The 19,425-nt window shown below is 40.1% G+C and overlaps 1 protein-coding gene across 4 annotated transcripts in view; it reads left to right on the top strand.

Annotated features, from left to right (window-relative positions):
- Positions 1-19,425, top strand: part of rtkna (rhotekin a) — a 55,916-nt gene that overhangs the window by 30,344 nt on the left and 6,147 nt on the right. For 3 of the 4 annotated variants that reach the window (XM_079251333.1, XM_079251334.1, XM_079251336.1), the window contains exons 2-3: positions 17,225-17,486; positions 18,038-18,091. In XM_079251333.1, the coding sequence (XP_079107459.1) occupies positions 17,225-17,486; positions 18,038-18,091 (316 nt within the window). Of the gene's footprint in view, positions 1-10; positions 496-17,224; positions 17,487-18,037; positions 18,092-19,425 lie in introns of those variants that run through there. The other variant, XM_079251335.1, reaches the window with a different exon arrangement.

The raw sequence follows: 19,425 nt of genomic DNA, 5'->3' as shown, positions 1-19,425 counted from the left end.
GTTTGCGCGCAGCTACACGCAGATTATAGACGTACACACATGCACACGCACACACACCCGCCTCCTTAGAAGCGGCTCTCGGTTGGTCGATCAGTCTTTATCCTTCCTTGTGGTGGAGGTGGCGGTGTGCGAGTCCGAAGTGGTGCAACTCGGACGAGCAGGGAGCTGACGACGGCTTTAATGGCGATAACACAGAGGGGTTGAAAGGCATGACTAAAGAGTGGAGCTTGTGATTTCTGCGCGTAGATTTTTTTTCCCCCCTTTTCCTCACACTTCCGAGGTCAATTGTCGGCTGGTATTTTGTGATCAGGATATTTCTTTTCCACCTATAAATGGATGTTCCTGAGAGGAAACAGCTGAGTTGAGGTCTTTCAGGTTGAGTGTGGGGCGCAGACCGGATCCCGTGGTTGCGTAACACGCTCCTTCTGCCAGTTTGGGAGAGTTGGGAAAGCGTGTCCCTCCTTGGAAATGATGAACAACTCAATGAATTTAAGGGTAAGATTTTATATTTAGCTTTTTTTTTCTTTTAACCGAAAGATAATTGCTGAATAGTATCTAGAAAAGATGTGCTTTATAAGACACGTCACAGTTTGGGGTTATTCGTCACAGCCAAGTAACGCACGAGGCTTCATGACTAAGATCAGCAGCTTTTGGAGACGACACATTAAATTTCAAATGATTAAATCATGGCAGCTTTGAAAACATGTATATTGTGCTGGAGAGATGCTGTGCCACCAGTGAAACTTGTGATTTTGGTCCTGTTTGAAACCATCAGGACAAGGTGTTAAAAAATAGACTTCTGATCAACTTGTATTTGATTTAAGCTACAGACAGGATTTCTTGCCCACATTTGACCTTTTCCTGCTCTTACAAAAATGCTAAGTTTTTTAGGAGAAAGACTGAAACAATAATTCCAAACCTGATGAATCATAAACTTGTTAAAGTAAACTGTTTAGGCATACATAGAAAGAACATAAAGACTGCACGTTGTGCATTTTGTAAATGATTTTACTTGCAGCACATCTTACATTGTAAGTATGGTGTCCAATTTGTGTTTTAGCTGACAGGTGCCACAGGTAGCAGGTGTGAAAATAATTGCATTTCTTTATACGCATAACGAGGTATTTAGTAGTCGCATAGTAAGGAGCTTGTGGTACTTTGAGGGTGAATGTGTGAGAAATGTGGGATATTTCCCTAGTTATGACTTCGGACTCCTGATAATCAGTACTTGTGGATAAATATTTCCTAAACACCTTGAGTTGATCACACAGAAATAGTCATATTTCTTTTACACTGGTGTAGAAAAAGCCTTTGTCAAAATATGCTTAATATTGTTGTTGTTGTTTTTCACATCATTAACATGATCAAATTAATTTGACTCATATGTTTTCAGTTGTCTCAGTAGAGAACTTTCATGTATTTATACTCAAGTTTCAGGACACAGTTCACCATGTTTTCCACTCTACCCAATACACACTTTAAGTCACAGAAATAGTACTGAAAAGAGCTACCGCAAATGCTTTGGCTTTAAGACGAGCTGCCAGACAGCCTGGGATGTGTGGCGGGCAGCCATTCTGGATTCAGGCTGGATCCTGTGATCATATTTTTCTTTTTCCCCCTTAAACACATATCTCCCAAACTGCTGAAATCCCCTCTTTCTCGCTTCTGTCTAATTAATGATGTGTTAGTGTGTCTTTTCATGTTCGAGTGCAAGAGTTCACATTTTCCCACATTTATTTCAAAGGTCACTTGCATCGGTTAGACACTGAAGGGTTCAGACAGATGTGATCTTTCCATAAAATGCATGCTGTCTGCATGTGTCTCCATCTGTGTGTGTGTGTGTGTGTGTGTGTGTGTGTGTGTGTGTGTGTGTGTGTGTGTGTGTGTGTGTGTGTGTGTGTGTGTGTGTGTGTGTGTGTGTGTGTGTGTGTAAGCAATGGAACGAGATAACAAAGCAGCGTGTATATGTTCAGGTTCATCTCGTCCTTACTACTGTTACAACCACAGCCATCCCTGATCATTAGTAATGAAAAGGTCACTGATCTGCCAGAGCTCCTCCTCAGTGTGTCCTAATGCGTTTTTCCAATAGACATGAGCAGCTGTTTGCTGCAGGATTTAATCCTAGCTTTTGTATGTTGCTGTTCGTTGCATTTCCGCTTGTGTTTTTTGTTGCGTTTGCAGTTATACAAGGAGGAACAAAAGTCACCAGCATCCCTAGTCAGTTCAGTAACTCTGGAATTCTTTGGCCTTTGTCTTACAATCAATAACCACTTACTGCAGTGGAGCTCTCTGCAGTCCTGCAGTCAAGTTTCTGTCCGTCCACCTAGGATTCTGCCTCTTTTCTGCCAAAATGCATATCTCCAGTGCCTTGTCTGCTTGCATGTCTCTTTGCCTACTTCTTTTTCCTCCCAAGCTTTCGTTCATCTCTCCAGTCATGTTTTTCTTTTGTTCCCCCCCCCCCCCCCCCCCCTTGCTGTCTCCTCTGGTCCCCTCTCTGTGCCTGCAGTAGAGGTCATTATGTTTTCTCTGCTGATATTGTCCGTTGCATTTTTTCCCAGGAGTCGGTTGCTGAGACTGAGATATGTAGGACTTCCTCATCCTGAGAAACACAGGGGAGACTGGAGCCCATTACTCTAAATACTGCACAGCATGACAGCAGCTGTAGAGGAAACATTTGTGTGCAACTTTCTCCTTGAGACGGTTGTCTGAAAAATACTATGGAAAAATTAGCCGCTTACATCCTTCTCCGCCTCAATATTTCTTTGCTGCCCATCCAATAATAGATCTTTTAACACTAAATGTATACACATGCTTTCTCTTTCTTTTGTCACTGCCAATAATCTGCTTTTACATTCTAGCTAAATTACTCAAATATGCTCTTAAAGTCAAGATTGCCTTGACGTGACATGGCAGTTCTGTCTGATGGAGATGTTTTAAAAGATTTTTATTAGTCTTTTTTTTTTTTTTTAGAAGCAAATGTTTTGGCAGTCACTCTTGTTTGGATAAGACCTCTTCAGAATGAAAGAGGAGCGTTGAGAGGCAAAAGTGGGGGAAAAATGACGTATCATTAGATTCATGAAGGATGTTACTGTAAATAGTAATAAAGAATGACGTGTAGTTTTGCTGCAAAAGAAAGATGGTTTGGATGAAGAAAAGAGTGATGGACAAACAGGAGACTGGCAGATAAACAGAAAGACAGACAATTAGAGAGGGGTGATGACCTGACGATGCAGCGGGAGATTGTAAAGTGATTGATGGAGGAAGGAGCTGAGTCCCACAGACACATCATCAGACAAACAGCTAATGCAGAGCTGCTGGCAGAGGATCCCGCTCAGACCCGATCCATGGCCATCTATCATTCCTGACTGAGGAAGCAGATGCTGAGCTGTCTTCCATTTATACAGCCCTGTCTGACAGCCTGCCCAGTACCTGCTACTTGTTGTATGTATGTGTGTGTGTGTGTGTGTTTATATTTGTATGTGATGTGTACATTTTCTTCCATTTTATTCTTCCTCCATGCTGCCAATCCATGATTAGGTTATGTTTATTTAATGGAATTGCTCTTGTGCTGTTGATATGAGCCAAGCTGCAAAATGTGTGCACGCATACACACTAGATTTGTAAAGGTGTAATGTAATGAGGAAGTCTTCATTTTGTTTCTGTGTCGCTCTGATTAAATGACATATATAGCCATTAGTAATGGCAAAGATGCTGTTTAATGTTTTCTCACACAAAATTCTGGACTCATTTTCTGCACAAGTCATAAAGCTGGTGGATTAATTTAGCAAGACAATGTGGAAAAAGGGCCCAGTGTGCAACGTACTGGATCTTTAAACCCCACTCATGACAGTTTGGGTTTGCCTTTTTTTTCCCCCTCATCACTTTGACTAACTTTTAAGTATAATTAGCCACAGATTTAGTCTGTTTTATAAAGCCGACATGAAACGTGACTTCATGAGCATAGTATGCCACTTCTAGCATTTTGCATCATTTCAGCGTAGTTCAAGATTGTCACGTCGTTTTATGTCCCTGGCAGAGAGATAAAGTTAAATGCCACCATCAGACAAGGTGTGAGATGGTGGAGCAGCTCAGTTCAGTAAGATTAGCTCTTAGATCCTTGTGCACGGCGCTATTCTGATATTAACCATGGTATGAGCAAGACAAGTTATGATGATTGTGTTTATATAAACTGCAGAAAGGATATTGTCTTGATATTCCTCATATTCTACATACAGCATACTTGAATTTCTGACTCACTCAATCATTGTGCCCCCTTATACAATGGTAGTTTACTCTGAATGATCTTGTTTGGGTTAAGGTTATCAGAAAATGCTGTTTACAGTGTCTTTTTCAAAGCAAATCCCAATCTGGCTAATATTCAAATCAGGGCTGTCCAAAGTTGATCCTTGAGGACCACTGTCCCACAGGTTTTTAATGTTTTCCTCCTTTAACACACCTGACTCACATTCAATATTCAACACCCCATGAAGTTTGTATAATGACTCATTAAATTGAGTCAGGTGTTTTGGACCTTGGAAATGTTGAAAACCGGCAGGATTGTGGCCCTCAAGGACCAGAGCTGGACACTCCTGATGTTGCCTCAGCGAGCTGTTTTGTGTATCAAATGTTAATTATCATTCATTTTCAGTATTTCATCATTGGTATTTGTCAAGAGTTTAACATGTTTCCCACATTTTTTTGTGGGCTTGTGTTTCTGCAGTAGATTGAGCCTTTTATGAAAATGCATCAATCTCTAAGTTGACTGTGAGACCTTTTGCTCTGGAGTACAGTGGAAAAACATGACCAGTATGGGGAAATTTTTATTTTAAAACTAATTGGGCAAGTAGCCAAGGCTATGAAAACACTTAAAATATAAATTTCTGAGGATGATGATAATATTGACTCTATTGGCCCACTTTTTTTTAATTTTTTAATTTTTTAATTTTTTAATTTTTTATTTCTGGGTTAGCAATCTGTGTTAGCTAATACTGATCCAGATGTTTCAAGCTGTCAGCCATGAGAATCCACTTCCAAATGAACACGCAAATAGATTAATCTCTTTTTAAATCGTTAATACCTGGATATCATCGATTGTCTAGAACGGGGGGGTCCAGCACCGGTCCTTGAGTGCCACAGTCCTTCAAGTTTTCCATGTATCCCTGTTCCAACACACCTGACTTAAATTAATCACTCATTGTGCAGAGTTTCATTGGCTGTCGGATCCATTTAATGGAAGCCAGTGTGTTGGAACAGGGCTGCATGGAAAATCTGCAGGACAGCGGACAAGGACAACCCTTGGGCTTTGGGCACTTCTGGTCCAGAATACGTGATGTGCCCCAGAAAACTGTATCTGTATCACCCCATTTCCACATTCCCCTTTAAACCCATTTATGGAAATTGAGACCAGTCCTGCAATAGTCCACAGTCCTCTGTGTATATGATGGGCACAACTCTCATCACTCCTGCAGCTAAATCAGTACTTCTTTATTACATAACCATATTCAAATATAATTTTCCAATAGCTTTCCATTATAATGTCTAAGTCCAGTATAGGTAAACGTTTTCCAGCATCCAAATGTGTGCTGTTTGTTTTGTATACTTGTACTGTGCAGATTACTGTTGACTAATTCCCTTGTGGGACAGACTGACAAATGGGATTCATTGTAAACTATGTAAGACCATCCAGGCAAAGACAAGCTCTGTCAAAGTCTGTTGACTTTAAGCACGTTGATGTTCCAAGTTGTTTTGTTGTCGCCACATTAGTACTATGCAGAGCAGTCTGTATGTCTGATGTCTCTTTGTAGATAAATGGTTGAGTGAATGTGTGTACAGAGGTATGCGGCTGAAAATATGGACTCCCTCCCTCCCACCACCACCAAACTTTTAAAGATGTGCTGGAAGGCAGAGATAAGAAAAAACGCACACTTGCTGTAATTAATTAAAATCCATCCATGTTCTTTTTGCTTTTCAATCTCTTCAATCCCTCATCTGTGTTCTTGCCTTCCTGACTTCTATGCTCACTTTCCATCTCTGAACTGGTACATATTTGTTTACACACATTCACAGGGAGGCTCCAAGGGTAAAAGCGGACCATTAGTAACCAGAGCCGGCTATAAGTACCGTAAAATGGCCTGGGGCTGGAAGCCAAGTGGCAGACTCGGAGACTGAGTGAATCTCACCTTACACGTGTTCCCCGTGACATTAGTATGACTGTCATGAATCATGGCAGTGAAACAAATACTACTCTTACTGTCTTGTGATGGGAATACTTCTTATCTCTTGGTTCTTGTGAAATGGCGTAAAATATTGCAGGTGTAGTAAGAAGGTGCAGTAAGAGAAAACTTTAATTTAAGATCCAGCAGTTATCAGTTTTTAATAGTTTCAAATTCTTTCAAAGGTGATTATCACTTTCTCTGTAACAGTGGAATGAATGGCTGTACAAGCCAAGTCTATTCTGGCCCTACCTTGCAAGCCACTGAACCTGAAGTATCTTCTGTTAACATCTCGGTGCCAGACACCACAGGAGATCCCCACCAGTCCAGTCTCTGGCCAAATGGAAGGGTGATTTGAGGAAGGCAGACACATTAGTTGACTGATGATTTTAATGATGTAGCCGGTTGGTTGAATAAACCTGTTGAATTTTGCTGAAGAGATGGAAAGCCAGAAAGACTACAATATTTTGTACAGAAGAGTGACACCACTCCCATCGAGCTGTGTTTAGATACAAGATGAAGGTTAGAACTCTGTAGTAACTTTTCCCTTTAAGGATGTAAACACTTCTGCAACCTCTTTAAAATTGGGGCTTCACAAACCCAAATTTACAGGTCATAGCTAATTTTTTTGCCTCTCAGAGGAGGTGTCAGAAATATGTGGAAAACTCTAAGATGTAGGCTGCTCTTGTTGTGCTGAAGGGGTTGTGGACTTTTTAGCTTTTTTCTGCTGTGGAAAATGTAGAACTATAAGTGATCAAAGAGCTCCTTCATTGTAAAGAAAAGCCAAGTGTTAAATAATGGTCTCTGTCCAGTGCAGCTAATAAGAGTCTTTGACCTATCCTTCTTTACCACATATAGTTCTTCCCGCTTCATCTTGTTTGTTATGAAATTATTTTTTGTTTTCTTTCGTCCACCTCTCCTAGTTCAAGCTGACTTTGAGACTTGGAATTTAGCCATTGTCATCTCCAAAAGCTGTGTTCTTAGGTTTTTGTAGGACTGAAGGTCTATCTGTCTGTATCTAAAAGTAATGCGAACAGCTGACCTTTGTTATGGTGTGCTAAGGACATTTATATTTTTCCTTTACCTTGTAACCTGCCTAGAAGTGGTTCTCATTACCATAAAAGCTGGAATCACCCCCTGGTTCAATCACATATGTGCACACACAGCCTCATCTGCTTATTTCTTTGTGATCTCACCCTGAAGGCAAAGGGCTGGAGCTGTACAATATTCCGAGGTTGCACATGGGTGTCATGTGTACCGTTCAGGGGTTTTGTGCATCATTAATGCTATAAAAGTGGTTACAGAAGTAATCCTGAAAAACAGTAAGGGTCAGGGGGTCAGCCGATTACAATCACAGCACGCTGGTTAAGGTAAGAGTTTGGAGGAGTGTAAAGACCACTTGCCAGAAACAAATTGTGAAGAGCAAAAATCCAGTTGTGATAACACAAGAAATAATACTAAGACTTAGTTTTAATGATATCTGGTTTGGTTTTAGCTCAGCTTAGAAATTCTGCAGCTTCATGAATATTATAATGAACAATGTTCGCTTCAGTGCACTTGCCAGTCGATAGCGGTTCAAGGACAGATACACACTGCGTCACTTCAGAGTGTTTTCTGCCTTTCAAGTTCATGTTTTTATCTTTTGTCCTTCAGTCTTTTAAGCGTTTATGACAAAGGAAAACCTCACCTCCACTCTAATAGATCTCACGTGTGGTTAGAAACACATATCCAGTCTAGTTTAAATAAAGCAACGGTGATAAATTATGAAGAATGATAAAAAATAAAATAAAATAAAAGCTTCTACAAAACCATTGACAAGTCATAGGGGCATAGGACTCGGATGGAGCATTACTAACCATACAACAGAGAAAATAACAACATTCACATTGATTTTGATGCCTGGTTTTGTCCCCAGTTATTAAGATAATTTCAAACAGCAAAAGAACACGACTAGCCCTCTAAATGCTGCTACCAAACAATAATGTTGTCATCTATCTGAAAGATGACTTGAAATGAGAATAAGTAAGTGAAATAATTTTATAAATTTTTTTGCATTTGCATGGTCTTGGCACAGCATGCTTTTTCTGTCTGTGTGTGTGCGTTATGTGGTGTAGAAAAGAGGGTAGAGGTAAAAGACAACAGGAGGAGAGTTTGGTAGGCTTAAATGCAGGTTAGGCTGGCTGAGCTAATTAGCGCAGATTTCCTGATCCTGATTCAGAGGAAAGCCTTGGATTATTGAGACAAGCAGTCTGTGTGTCTGGCAGCTGAAAGTGTTCAGTCGGGGGAGAGTTTTTAGGGTTGGGATGCATTGATTTGCACAAGTCAACCAATGAGAGCTTTCTAAATATGTTGCATTGTGTGCTGCATACAAAGGGTTTGGGTTGGTTTGTCAAAGTGGGATAACTAGTCACCCCTCACCCTACGGAGGATCTAAAGGAGCTTACTGGTACAGGACCCAGCAGGGATGCCTCTGTCTTTCAGGAAGTTGCGGCTCTCTGACCTCTTGGCCTCTATACTCTCCCTTTGTTGTTTCTCATTGGCCATTTGTTCCCATCCTCCCAGTACAGCAACCCTCAGTTCTGTCAGGCTCTCTCATGAATTTTATGACTGGAACACGTTTCAGTCTCTCCTCTGGATTGGAAAAACTTCTTTGGACATTTGTGTTTGGTGACGGAAAATGAAAGAGAGCTCAGAAAATGTTTTATTCAATAGAATCTCACTATTCTACTAAGCTTTTTACTTGTTTGTGGCTTGGAGCTTATTTTTTATGTCCACCTACCCATGCAAGTTGCACCTGGATAAATTAATGACTTGGGATCAACATGTGTGGACATCACATTTTTGGTTGCCTATCTAATACTAAAAACTGTGTAACAGGAATCCATTGAACACAAATGTGGATACTTAAGCCTCTTACGTACTCTGTGAGAAATGAAACATTTTTATCTTGTTCCAAAGGCCACAAGCACAAAATGACACATCAGCCAAGGAGATTTTTTTTTTGGAGGGGCTCCAAAAATATTGTTTGATTGGTTGGACATTTGAGGTGGCTGTGGTAAACACAGAAACGAGTGGAAAGTTGTCGCTTCTGCATTTTTGCTGAAAAGTTAAACAGATAGTTTTAATAAACAGCTTTTCAAGGTGGTGAGAAAGTACAAAAATGTATACAACAATGTATACAACACATGGAATTTAAAGACACGGACACTGCCACTTGCACAACCCCGCCCTGCAGCAGACACAACTTTGTTCCCTCTGCCAAGGAGGTTGTTTTTGCTGGCGTTTATTTTTTTCTTTATCTGTTTCTTTGTCAGTTAGCAACTTCACGGAAAAGCTACTGGACAGATTGCGATGACTGTTTTTTTCCAGAGTCTAACTTGGTCTAACTTAGATTCATTTTATTTTGGTAGTGATCCCAGTCACCATCTGGATCCAGGAACTTTGATTCTTCATCATTACTACAAAAGGGTTATTTCAGTATATATTTATATAACTCCAAAAAAATAGTCATGGTGCTTGGTCAAACAATACAGGAGAAGTTCCCAGCAGGTTTTTATCTCAGATATTATCAGTTAATCTAAGAATCTAATAGTGTGTCTGAATGGAGGGCAATAAGGACATGGGTGGCAGAGGTTTGCGATTACTGATGCTTTTCTAGTTAAATATTAAGTAACTCAGTCATTGGTTAATTGCACAGACAACCCCCCCACCCCCCACACACACACTCAAGAAAAGAAAAAAAAAAGATGTTAATGTCTAAATATTAGAGTACATACATTACATACAAAATATATATGTATATGTACAAATTGTATTTATTGGGTCCTCTTAACTCCAAATAGCTGGGAGAAATCTCACAAGTGTGACCCAGGTTGCAGGAGGACACTTTTTATTTTTAGATTTTATTTTAGATTTTTAGACAAAACAAATCTGCATGCATGTTAAGGCCAGTCTGTGTCCTGCTCTTCCCCTTTGCATCTTCTGTGTTCGCCTGAGGTGTGAGAAAACGTGTCGTGCTGAGAGCTGTCCATCACCATGACCCTTGTGTGCACCCAGACGTTTCACAGGAAAGTAAAAGGAGGTTTTTTTTTCTGTTGAAGGTCTTGTATCACTCACCCCTGACAAGCCCTTTTAGCTATATAAGCAGAGGCGATAAGTGACACAGACAAACTTGACGTTTACAGAATGGAGGAGACGCAACAACACATGAGAAATTCCTCCACAGTGTATATTCCAATTTTGCATCAGTTGGTTTTTGCCTCATGTGCATCTGTTAAATGTGATTTAATCCGTTTTACTTTATCTTCCAATTACTGATGCACCAGACTCTGCTCTCATTGAGATAAATCATAGTGGTCTTTGATCAAGGGCTTAAAGACCTGTTTCATGACCATATCTTTCCAAAACTTGTCTCTTCCTTCACGGCATTTTCTTCTAGTTTGCACTGAAAGCTAATCAGTATGAGCCTGTATAGTTGATGGTAGCTGTGCTCCAGTCTGCAACACACAACACTTTCTGTGCCAGTAAAGTGCACTGATGACGTTGCAGAATTACTATGTATGTGTGGGCAATTCTTTAATTCATTATCTGCCTCCTACTGCGCTGAGACAGTCTGGTGTGCCATCTTTTCTTGTTAGGTTGGGAAAAGCAAAATGCTTAGTGAGAAATCTTACCTCTGCTCTGTTTCCCCATCTACTCTGTTCAGTTTTGTTTTGTTTTTTTTCACTCAAAACTGTTAACAGGTGAACTAGGAATGGAATTATTGTTAAATTTCTAGTAAATAGGTTTGAACGGTGGTTCATTCAGCATGTGTGTGTGTGTGTGTGTCTCTCTTATGATCTGTTTTGGATGTTGAAGGATAAGCATGTTTTTTGTTATGCCGCTTCTTGGCATTTGCCCTTAAAAATAAAAGATTTATAGTCCAGTTTATTGTGTTTGAACATTATTTTGTGCTTTGTATGTTCTTCTCTCTGGTTCCCTTTAGAGATGAAATGGAAGCGAAGCAGGATGGGGTGCTGCTACTAATGTTAATGTTATTCATTGCAAACTACCCCACTAGTTGAGCACAGAGGTATTTATGACAGATTGTGCTCTGGAACCTCTATGACGTGTTTTATAAATTTCCTACTCTCTGGACTGTTCGCAATATGTTGAATGACTGCACCCAGTTGTGCAGTAGCTAATTCAAACATCCATACAGGTACACACACACACACACACACACACACACACACACACACACACACACACACACACACACACACACACACACACACACAGCTCCTGGTAACATCCTCCTTGTCTTGTCTTTAAATTATTCTAATTTCTGGTTAACCTGCATTATCCTCCTCTCATTATGCCACTACATGATAATACAGACTTTGGGTGAATGTGCACAGCGTGGAAGAGCAATCAAGCTTTAGTGTGCCTATAAATTGCTGGAGTAATCACTGCTTGGCAGACCATAAGCCCCCTGTGCTCTCTAGTAGCTTTACACAAATGTGTTTTATAGTTTGAGATACACTCAGCAGTTTAAGGCCGGTTTCTAACTAAGCGAATGCACTTGCAAATGCAAAGTGCACACGTGGAACAAATCTGCAATGAAGAACTTGCATGCAATTCGTTGCACACACAGCCATATTTTTTCATTTCTTGCATCGACATGGCACATGATTTATGACACACATACATGGATGTTATTATTCTTTTTAGCACTTTCAGCACCATCTCTGCCCATTGTGCACTGGGACCAAGCTGCAATGCAACACACAGCCTTTGTGTGAGAGCACTTGGCTGCAAAGTCACTTGGACGCGTTCTCGCAAGCACATGTAGACAATGACTCTCTCAGACATGCACATACAGTCATTTTCCATGCAAACACAGCTGAAACTGCCTCTATTCTCACTGGATAATTGAATGCATAAGATGTCAGGAGGAGGGAAAGTTCACCGTTTTCAAGCTCCAAGAGCAAGCAGGTTCACTGTTGAAACCCTGTGACAAATCACCTCAGTGATGACATCAGCCCGGTGGGACCTAGACCAGAGTGCATTGGGAGGTTTTGCCTTTTGAGGGTATGTGTTGTCTCCTGACATTGATCAGGCTCGAACTGCTTTGTAGCCAGACAGCTTTTAAGTCATAAAAGGTGACTGCAAACACTCTACTTGTTTCTGTTTCTCCCTCCTTCCTTTCTATCCTCCGTGACCAACACCAAACCAGTTCACTTTACTGTTGTTATTGTGCCCTGACTTTGCAGCATCTGGAATCTGGAGCACTGTAGGGACATTGTTTGGTGAATGGGATCATTGTTTTTGAGTGGTTCAGCTATGGCTTGGGATTGCTGTCTTTTTCTGTTTGCTCCTGAGCTGACTGCAGATGTGTTGTGTAGCGTTATACATGTGTGAAAGTGCTGCATCTTTCAGCTGTATTTGTTAGTTTTATAGTTGTTCTATGTCCATGCAAATGTTTCTCTCCACCATTTTTTGCTCTCTCTCCCTCTACTTTTGTAGATCTTTCCTTATGCTTTGTTTTATCTTGCACTCTATCCCACTTGACGCTAATTTACCATTGACTGTCATTTCTTCACTGCTTTAATGTATCTTGCAGTCTTTCTGGTGCTCTTAACTGCTCCCTCCAACCTTAAGTGTAGCCAAGCCCTGGGTGGGGGGGGGATGAAGAGCGTAAGCAAGAGGGAAAGTAGCGGAAGAGGGTGGAGTGAGGCGAGGCACATAGTTGTGGCTGACTAATTGAAAGCCAGCACTTTGGTCAGTAAAGTCCCAGCATATGGGAGGGGTCAGGAATTTGCCAGTATTAGGTTTTTGTGTGAGGATGATGTGTCTGGCCATGATGATTGGCAGATTGAGCTTTCTCTCGTTGATAGTTTTATTGGATTTATGGCTGTTAAATGGCTAAGGAAACTTCTACAGTGCTTGTGCCTTCTTGTATGATACCATTTGTGTGTGTGGATTTAAGATGTACAGCATTATGCTGTCCATGGTCTTACTAAAGATGCCTGACAAGACTAAAACACCGCCAGAGGTTCCAATGCCTCAACATGAACATGTTTACATGCTTCCAGTGCCAATTAGCCGGTAACCTTGAACATGTTCGATTTTTGAGGTTTTCCATTTCTGCATATTCGTTAGATTCTAACTAAACTCGTAGGCAGTCTGTTAGTGTAACTTATACACCAGTATTGACCAACAAGAAAAGCTGGTGGCATGGTAGGAAATGCTCCAAATACACTTTCAGTTTTCAGCTTGTTTTGTTTGACAAGGTAACAGCTCCTCCTACTCGACGTAACTTTCATTCCCAGGTTCTTTGAGTCAACATGTTTTTACAAATCATCTGCATGTTAAACGTCACCCTACGGGTTAACCCCCTTGCTGTAGCTACAGGCATCTGGCCTGTATAGTGATAGGGGCCAGAGGTCAAGGGTCAGTGATCTGAACAGGAAAGCTTACTCGTGCAGAACAACACATCGTAAACAAACCATTACACGCCATCTGCAGCGGCGTCAAATCCCATAGCAGTGTTGTTTGTGTGCATGTGTGTATAGGTGTGTGCGTGCGCTTGCATCCCTGTGATCTCAGCCCACAGACACACAAGTGTAGATCAACACAACCGAACAGGGACAGAGAGGAAGCAGAGAGGTGACCATCTGGTATCTACTGAGGCTTCAAATTACCTGCTAAAAGGTCACATTAGCATTATGCATTTTAAATTCTGCTCAGGCAGAAATGCAGTTAGTTTTGAAAAATATTTGGACACTGACACAAATGATGCTGTACTACCAGTTTACGAGCACACATTTAAAGTATGTTATATATTGAGTGTCAACATAATGTGTGGACTTCGGTAGTTAATGAGATTCACCTTAAAACATTTGAAAGGTTCAGGAATTCTACCTCTCTGTCAGAACTGCTGGCATTGTCTAAGATGATTTTACACAAATATGGTGGATGTATATGAGTTAGCTTTAGCCACCACAGTGTCTTAAAGTGCACTGCCAAATTATAATAAAGACATTTTAAGTCTTTGTTGTTTAATGTAGATGTAAAGTTCAAAGCAGATGCTTCCGTCCCCACCTCCCACCCCTCCACCTTGTGCTTTTTCTGAGAAAATGACTCCAATTATTTCCACGCCTGTTCAGTTACAGAGTTTTCTGCCTCATTACCTTGACAGCAGATCAGCTTATACAACCAGATAACCTCCTCCTCTTATATCATATTTTTCTTATTTTCCTGTATCTTGAGTTCAGTCTTTATCATTAGAACTTATTCTCTATTATTTTTCACCCATCTCTGGCTTTTTCTGCCTTTTTATTCTTACTTTTTCATCTTATTTCCACTTTTTTTTGCTGCTGCACTTTTCTTCCGACCACCTAGACCTTTGACCCTGTCTATCCTCACTTTCTTTTCAAACCCTTCCCTTGTTTTCCCTGACAGCCCCTCGTCCTCTGTGTCACTGCTTGATACCCGACATCCACTGCCTCCCTGTTGTCAATCCACCCTGAGATCGTCCTCTCATCTTTCTGCTGCTCGCTGCCATCTTCTCAGACCTCTCTGACAGTACCCACTGGTGTAACACCTGCCACTCTGTTCACATACTGTGTGTGTTTCTGTAGTGTGTTTATCTGTGCATATGAGTATTAAAAATTGCAAAAAAAACATTTGTTTGTCAACTACTCACTGCCACTTAGATGTAAGCCTATGTTACTTTTATTTATATCTGGCTTCCGTGAATATGTCAGTTTGTTGTACAGCTTTAGCTTGACATAGAGCCAAACATGTGGATTATAAGATCTAGGCTGCTCGATCACTATTCTGAGATGCCCAGAAGGGGAAGCCTGTTAATTTAGCTGCTATAAATACAGGACCTTCTCCCAGCAGGTCACTTTAACACCCGCTGTGCAGAACTGGACTATAGTGATAGTGTCTTTACTCTGCATGTGAGTGTACGCTTTCCAGTAAAACTGGGTTTGGTTCAGTGAGGCTTCGAGCTTTGTTTCAGGCCACACAACAAAGATGTTTGGACACAGTTCTCTCATATGTCTCAAACCTGTTCTTCATTTTGTTTTCAGTTATCAATGACAACTGCTATGTACAAACAAACTTTATAGTTTATTTTTTATATTCGCCAAATCAAAATCATATCGATGAATATTGACTTGCTTTTCTGTTTTATTAACAATTTTCAGTCAAAATAACTCACTTCTGGCAAAAAAAACACTTATAAAAATGATCTCATTCATTTTTATCAGTTATTGCTTTTGTACAGGGACAGAGTTTTTTTTAATGACAATATTACTTGTGCTGCTATGTTTGCTTTTAACATCCAGTGTAGGTTTTTTTTTTTTTTTAACATAGCTCTAGTCTGACCAATATATTATATTCGGCATAAACGTGCATGCCAGTTTTGTGGCAAAAGTTTTCTGAGGTAAAAGTTTCGGCTCTCTTTACTTTCAAGTGAACAAACAAACTACTTTTGCAACAAAAATTGCAATACTTCTAAAGCTGTTACTTACACAGCTTTACAAAATGAGGTTTTCTGTCATTCTAGATAAACTGTTTTGGAAATTAGTAAATTATTTCTTTAGAGGGAATTACATTATTTTTTTATTAATGGGATGATGGTGAAACCTGATCAGCTGAAACAAAATTACACATCCAAAAGAAGACTTTCATACTTCTCTTATAGATCTGAAAGGTGAATGGAAACAATACAAAGAAGGTAGAATTTAATAAAGAAAAGATTTAGGACTGTGAAGTGAAAAGGTGGAGGATGAGTGAAGGTAGATTAGCAGTGAATGTTTAATAGCTGAAATAGAAATAATGAAAAATTCATAAGAATCTGACAGACAATAAATGAGAAATATTGGAGGGCATGCAGAATTTTACTCTGTGAAAAATAGAAAAAGTAGAGATTTAATGCGGAGAATGTGCTTATAAATGCATCACTAGAGACAATGAGCACACATTCACATACTCCACTAGTATAAGACAAGTATTTATATAAGTATAAGTATATAAGTATTATATAAGTATATATATAAGACTGAGTATTTCCCAATTTCAGTTAAATTTGTGGTTCAGAAATGTTTTAGTATGAAGGGAAAATGCATTAACAATACTCAGACAAAATTTTTATTTTTTTTTAACTTGAATTCCATGAATTTTCTCTTATTTTCACTGACAGCATTTGCCTCATTGCCACTACTCCAAGCTCATGGAAAAATGTCATATAATGCAGACAAGGTAAAATAAAGCATAAAGATGTGCTTAAACCCTAGAACACCATCATCAGAGCAAGACAGTTCTGAGGATTGAGGTTTTATTAAATGCCTCTGCAGGGGGTTAAGAATGTGCATGAGAAGTCAACATTATGTGTGTAGTTTTGCATACTTTTTAAAAAGTTATGAGGGATGGCTTTTTTGATCCAGATAAGGCAGGTCAAATGTGATAAACTTCTCTCATCTCCTTCGGGAAATCTGCGTGAGGAAAAAGAGCATCACTTTGAAATCACCAAGTGAAAATCTACACGTTTGTGTGTCTCATTTGGGCTGCAGACTTTCAGCATATGACAGTATCATTATGTATTCTCAAACCTGACATGCTCTGCTGGGTCTCGCTCTGCATGTGTGTGGTGCTACGTAAGCTTGTCCTAAATGATTCAACATCTACATGTCCTGTCAGTGGGGTTGTGGGTTTGACTGTAAGAGGGCAAAAGGCCATGTATCCACACCAATGAACACAGACTCCAAAATGCTTTGAGACACATCTTACTCATGTATTCACATGTAGTCTGTAGTCCACTTGCCCTTTCTAGGTCTTTATTGTTTAATTTCTCCCTAGAAATGTTTTTGTCCAACTGTTAGAGAAGTACAACCTCAGCACTTAATTTTTTCTTTAAAAAAAAAAAAAAAAAAAAAAAAGTCCAATGAAGTGTATTATTGTCCATCGTTTAACCATCTTTTTTTCTCCTTTCCCTCCTTTACCACACTTTGTCTTTGCAGGACAGTGATATCCAGAAGAAGATTGACCATGAGATACGGATGCGTGATGGAGCCTGCAAATTGCTGGCGGCCTGCTCACAAAGAGATCAGGCTTTGGAAGCGGCAAAGAGCCTCCAGACATGCAGCACTCGTATCATGGCCTACATGTCAGAGCTGCAGAGAATGAAGGAGGCTCAGGTCATGCAGAATGTCCCACGCAGATCTTCAGATGCAGGGCCCATGGACGACCGGCGTCCTTGCAAAGGAAAAGTGGCGATCTCAGGCATGTAATGAAAGGAAAATGTGTGTGTGTGTGTGTGTCTTTTTTAAAAGTAAGACGATGAGAGAAAAGTTGGGAAATAAGTTTAGGGTAGGATTTTAGGAAAAAAAGAAAATCTATGTTTAGATTTCATTGTACATGTGGCACTTCTCTAGGCTGGAACAACCGAAAGATGGTTCACCTCAGGTGTCAAACAATAGGAACAAATATTTGTGGCTATTTTATGTGGTTTGGAACACGATAAAGGTGGAGAAAGGAATATTAATGAGATGCGAGATGGGTGGGAGCATCTGTGCCTTTGTGTGTGTGGGTGGGGGGGGGGGGGGGGGGGGCTGCATGTCTGCTCCCCAGCTGGAGAGTATACTACACACACAGTCACTAATTAGCTGTAGATACTTGTGCCAATGATTGAAAGCAATGTAGGCAAGGAGACAAACACACACACACACACACACACACACACACACACACACACACACACACATAGACATCAGCTGGACAGTAGAAGTAATTAACATTTTTGTGGTCTAATCCCCTGTCTGTTGTCATTCCAGATCTTCGGATCCCTCTCATGTGGAAAGACACAGAGTACTTCAAGAACAAAGGAGGTGAGGAGTTACTTTCTGTATGTGTGTGTGAAGGAATTCACACACTGCCATAAATGATTTATCTGTGTAGGATTTATTAATGATGAGAGTCTGAGGAAAGTGGTCTGTGGCTTCACACAGTTGTGAAATGATTAATTCAGAAATATTGAATGTGTACAAGGAAGATTTTTATGATATAATTCAAAGAGTTTATTACGTGGAAATACCTCCAGACTTTAGAACACATAAGTTTATTGCTCACGGTTTTAAAATCATGTTAACTTCAGAGACTCCCACTGAACTGTGCACAGACCTTGCAGAATGACATTTCTTCTGGCTCCATTACTCGAACTGATCTTTACAGTCTGTTGCAGCTTTACCAGAGATTTCTGTATTATATTTGGCTTGGTTTTTTTCAGACGTGTGAATCTTCTGGCAGCACAATCTGATCCAATTGTTCATTCCTCCTGGCTTTGCCTTCTGGCTCTGAGAAGCATTAGTGTGCATGCACTGAACGGGGTCGATGTTAGTAGAGAAAGGTGTACTGTAACAGAAAACATATTAAATCTGTGGTGCGTTTAAGGACCCACATTTGTCCTTTGTGGAACATTTCCATCTGCCATGTCACATTTAAATATCTTCATCGCATTTCAGGACTCAATGTTGCATTGAAAATGTATCAATCATCATTTTTATATAGCCTATTTTCCTTTAGCTCACCACCTTGATAAAGTCAGTATGGGTTAACTCCTGTGCAGCTATTCCCAGGGCTCATTCACTGACCTGCGAGCTTGAATGGAATTAATGTGGATGACCCATGCATACAAAGTAACTCTAAAGACAGGTAGTGTACGCTTAACAAAGCTTAATGAGGTCCTTTCGTCAAGGTCCTTAAACACACAGAGACATAAAGTAAACCCAGGAGGCATGAAGGGGTAATGTATGTTGCACTCAAACTTATTCAGCCTAGTTTTAACCAATAAAATGATGCACAAGCTCAGCTTACTGCATGCTTGCAGTAGGTTTAATTAGTTCCAGAGGCACTTCACTTACATGTGGAGCCATTAACATTAATATGAATTAGATGGAATTCTCATTATATTGTTTACATGACTTGGTCTTTGGATATTCTATTCATATGTTTGTTTATATGCTACATTTATGAATGAGGCATGCCTTCAATGTGTTCACTTTACTAGTGTAATGTGTGCATTCAAAGTTTTAATTGCATCCAATCTGTCAAAATCTGAAGCATTAGCTGGGCTCCACTAAAGCCTTAAAACATTGTCCTTGCTAGAGCTTAGGACTTGCTTTGCAAAGCAGCGGTATGTGTTGCAAAATGCTGCAAAAACTAG

Source organism: Telmatherina bonti (genome assembly GCF_933228915.1).
Source record: "Telmatherina bonti genome assembly, chromosome: 13".
NCBI lineage: Eukaryota > Metazoa > Chordata > Actinopteri > Atheriniformes > Telmatherinidae > Telmatherina > Telmatherina bonti.
The sequence above is the reverse complement of the archived record's forward strand: the minus strand, read 5'-3'. Positions and strand labels throughout refer to the sequence as shown.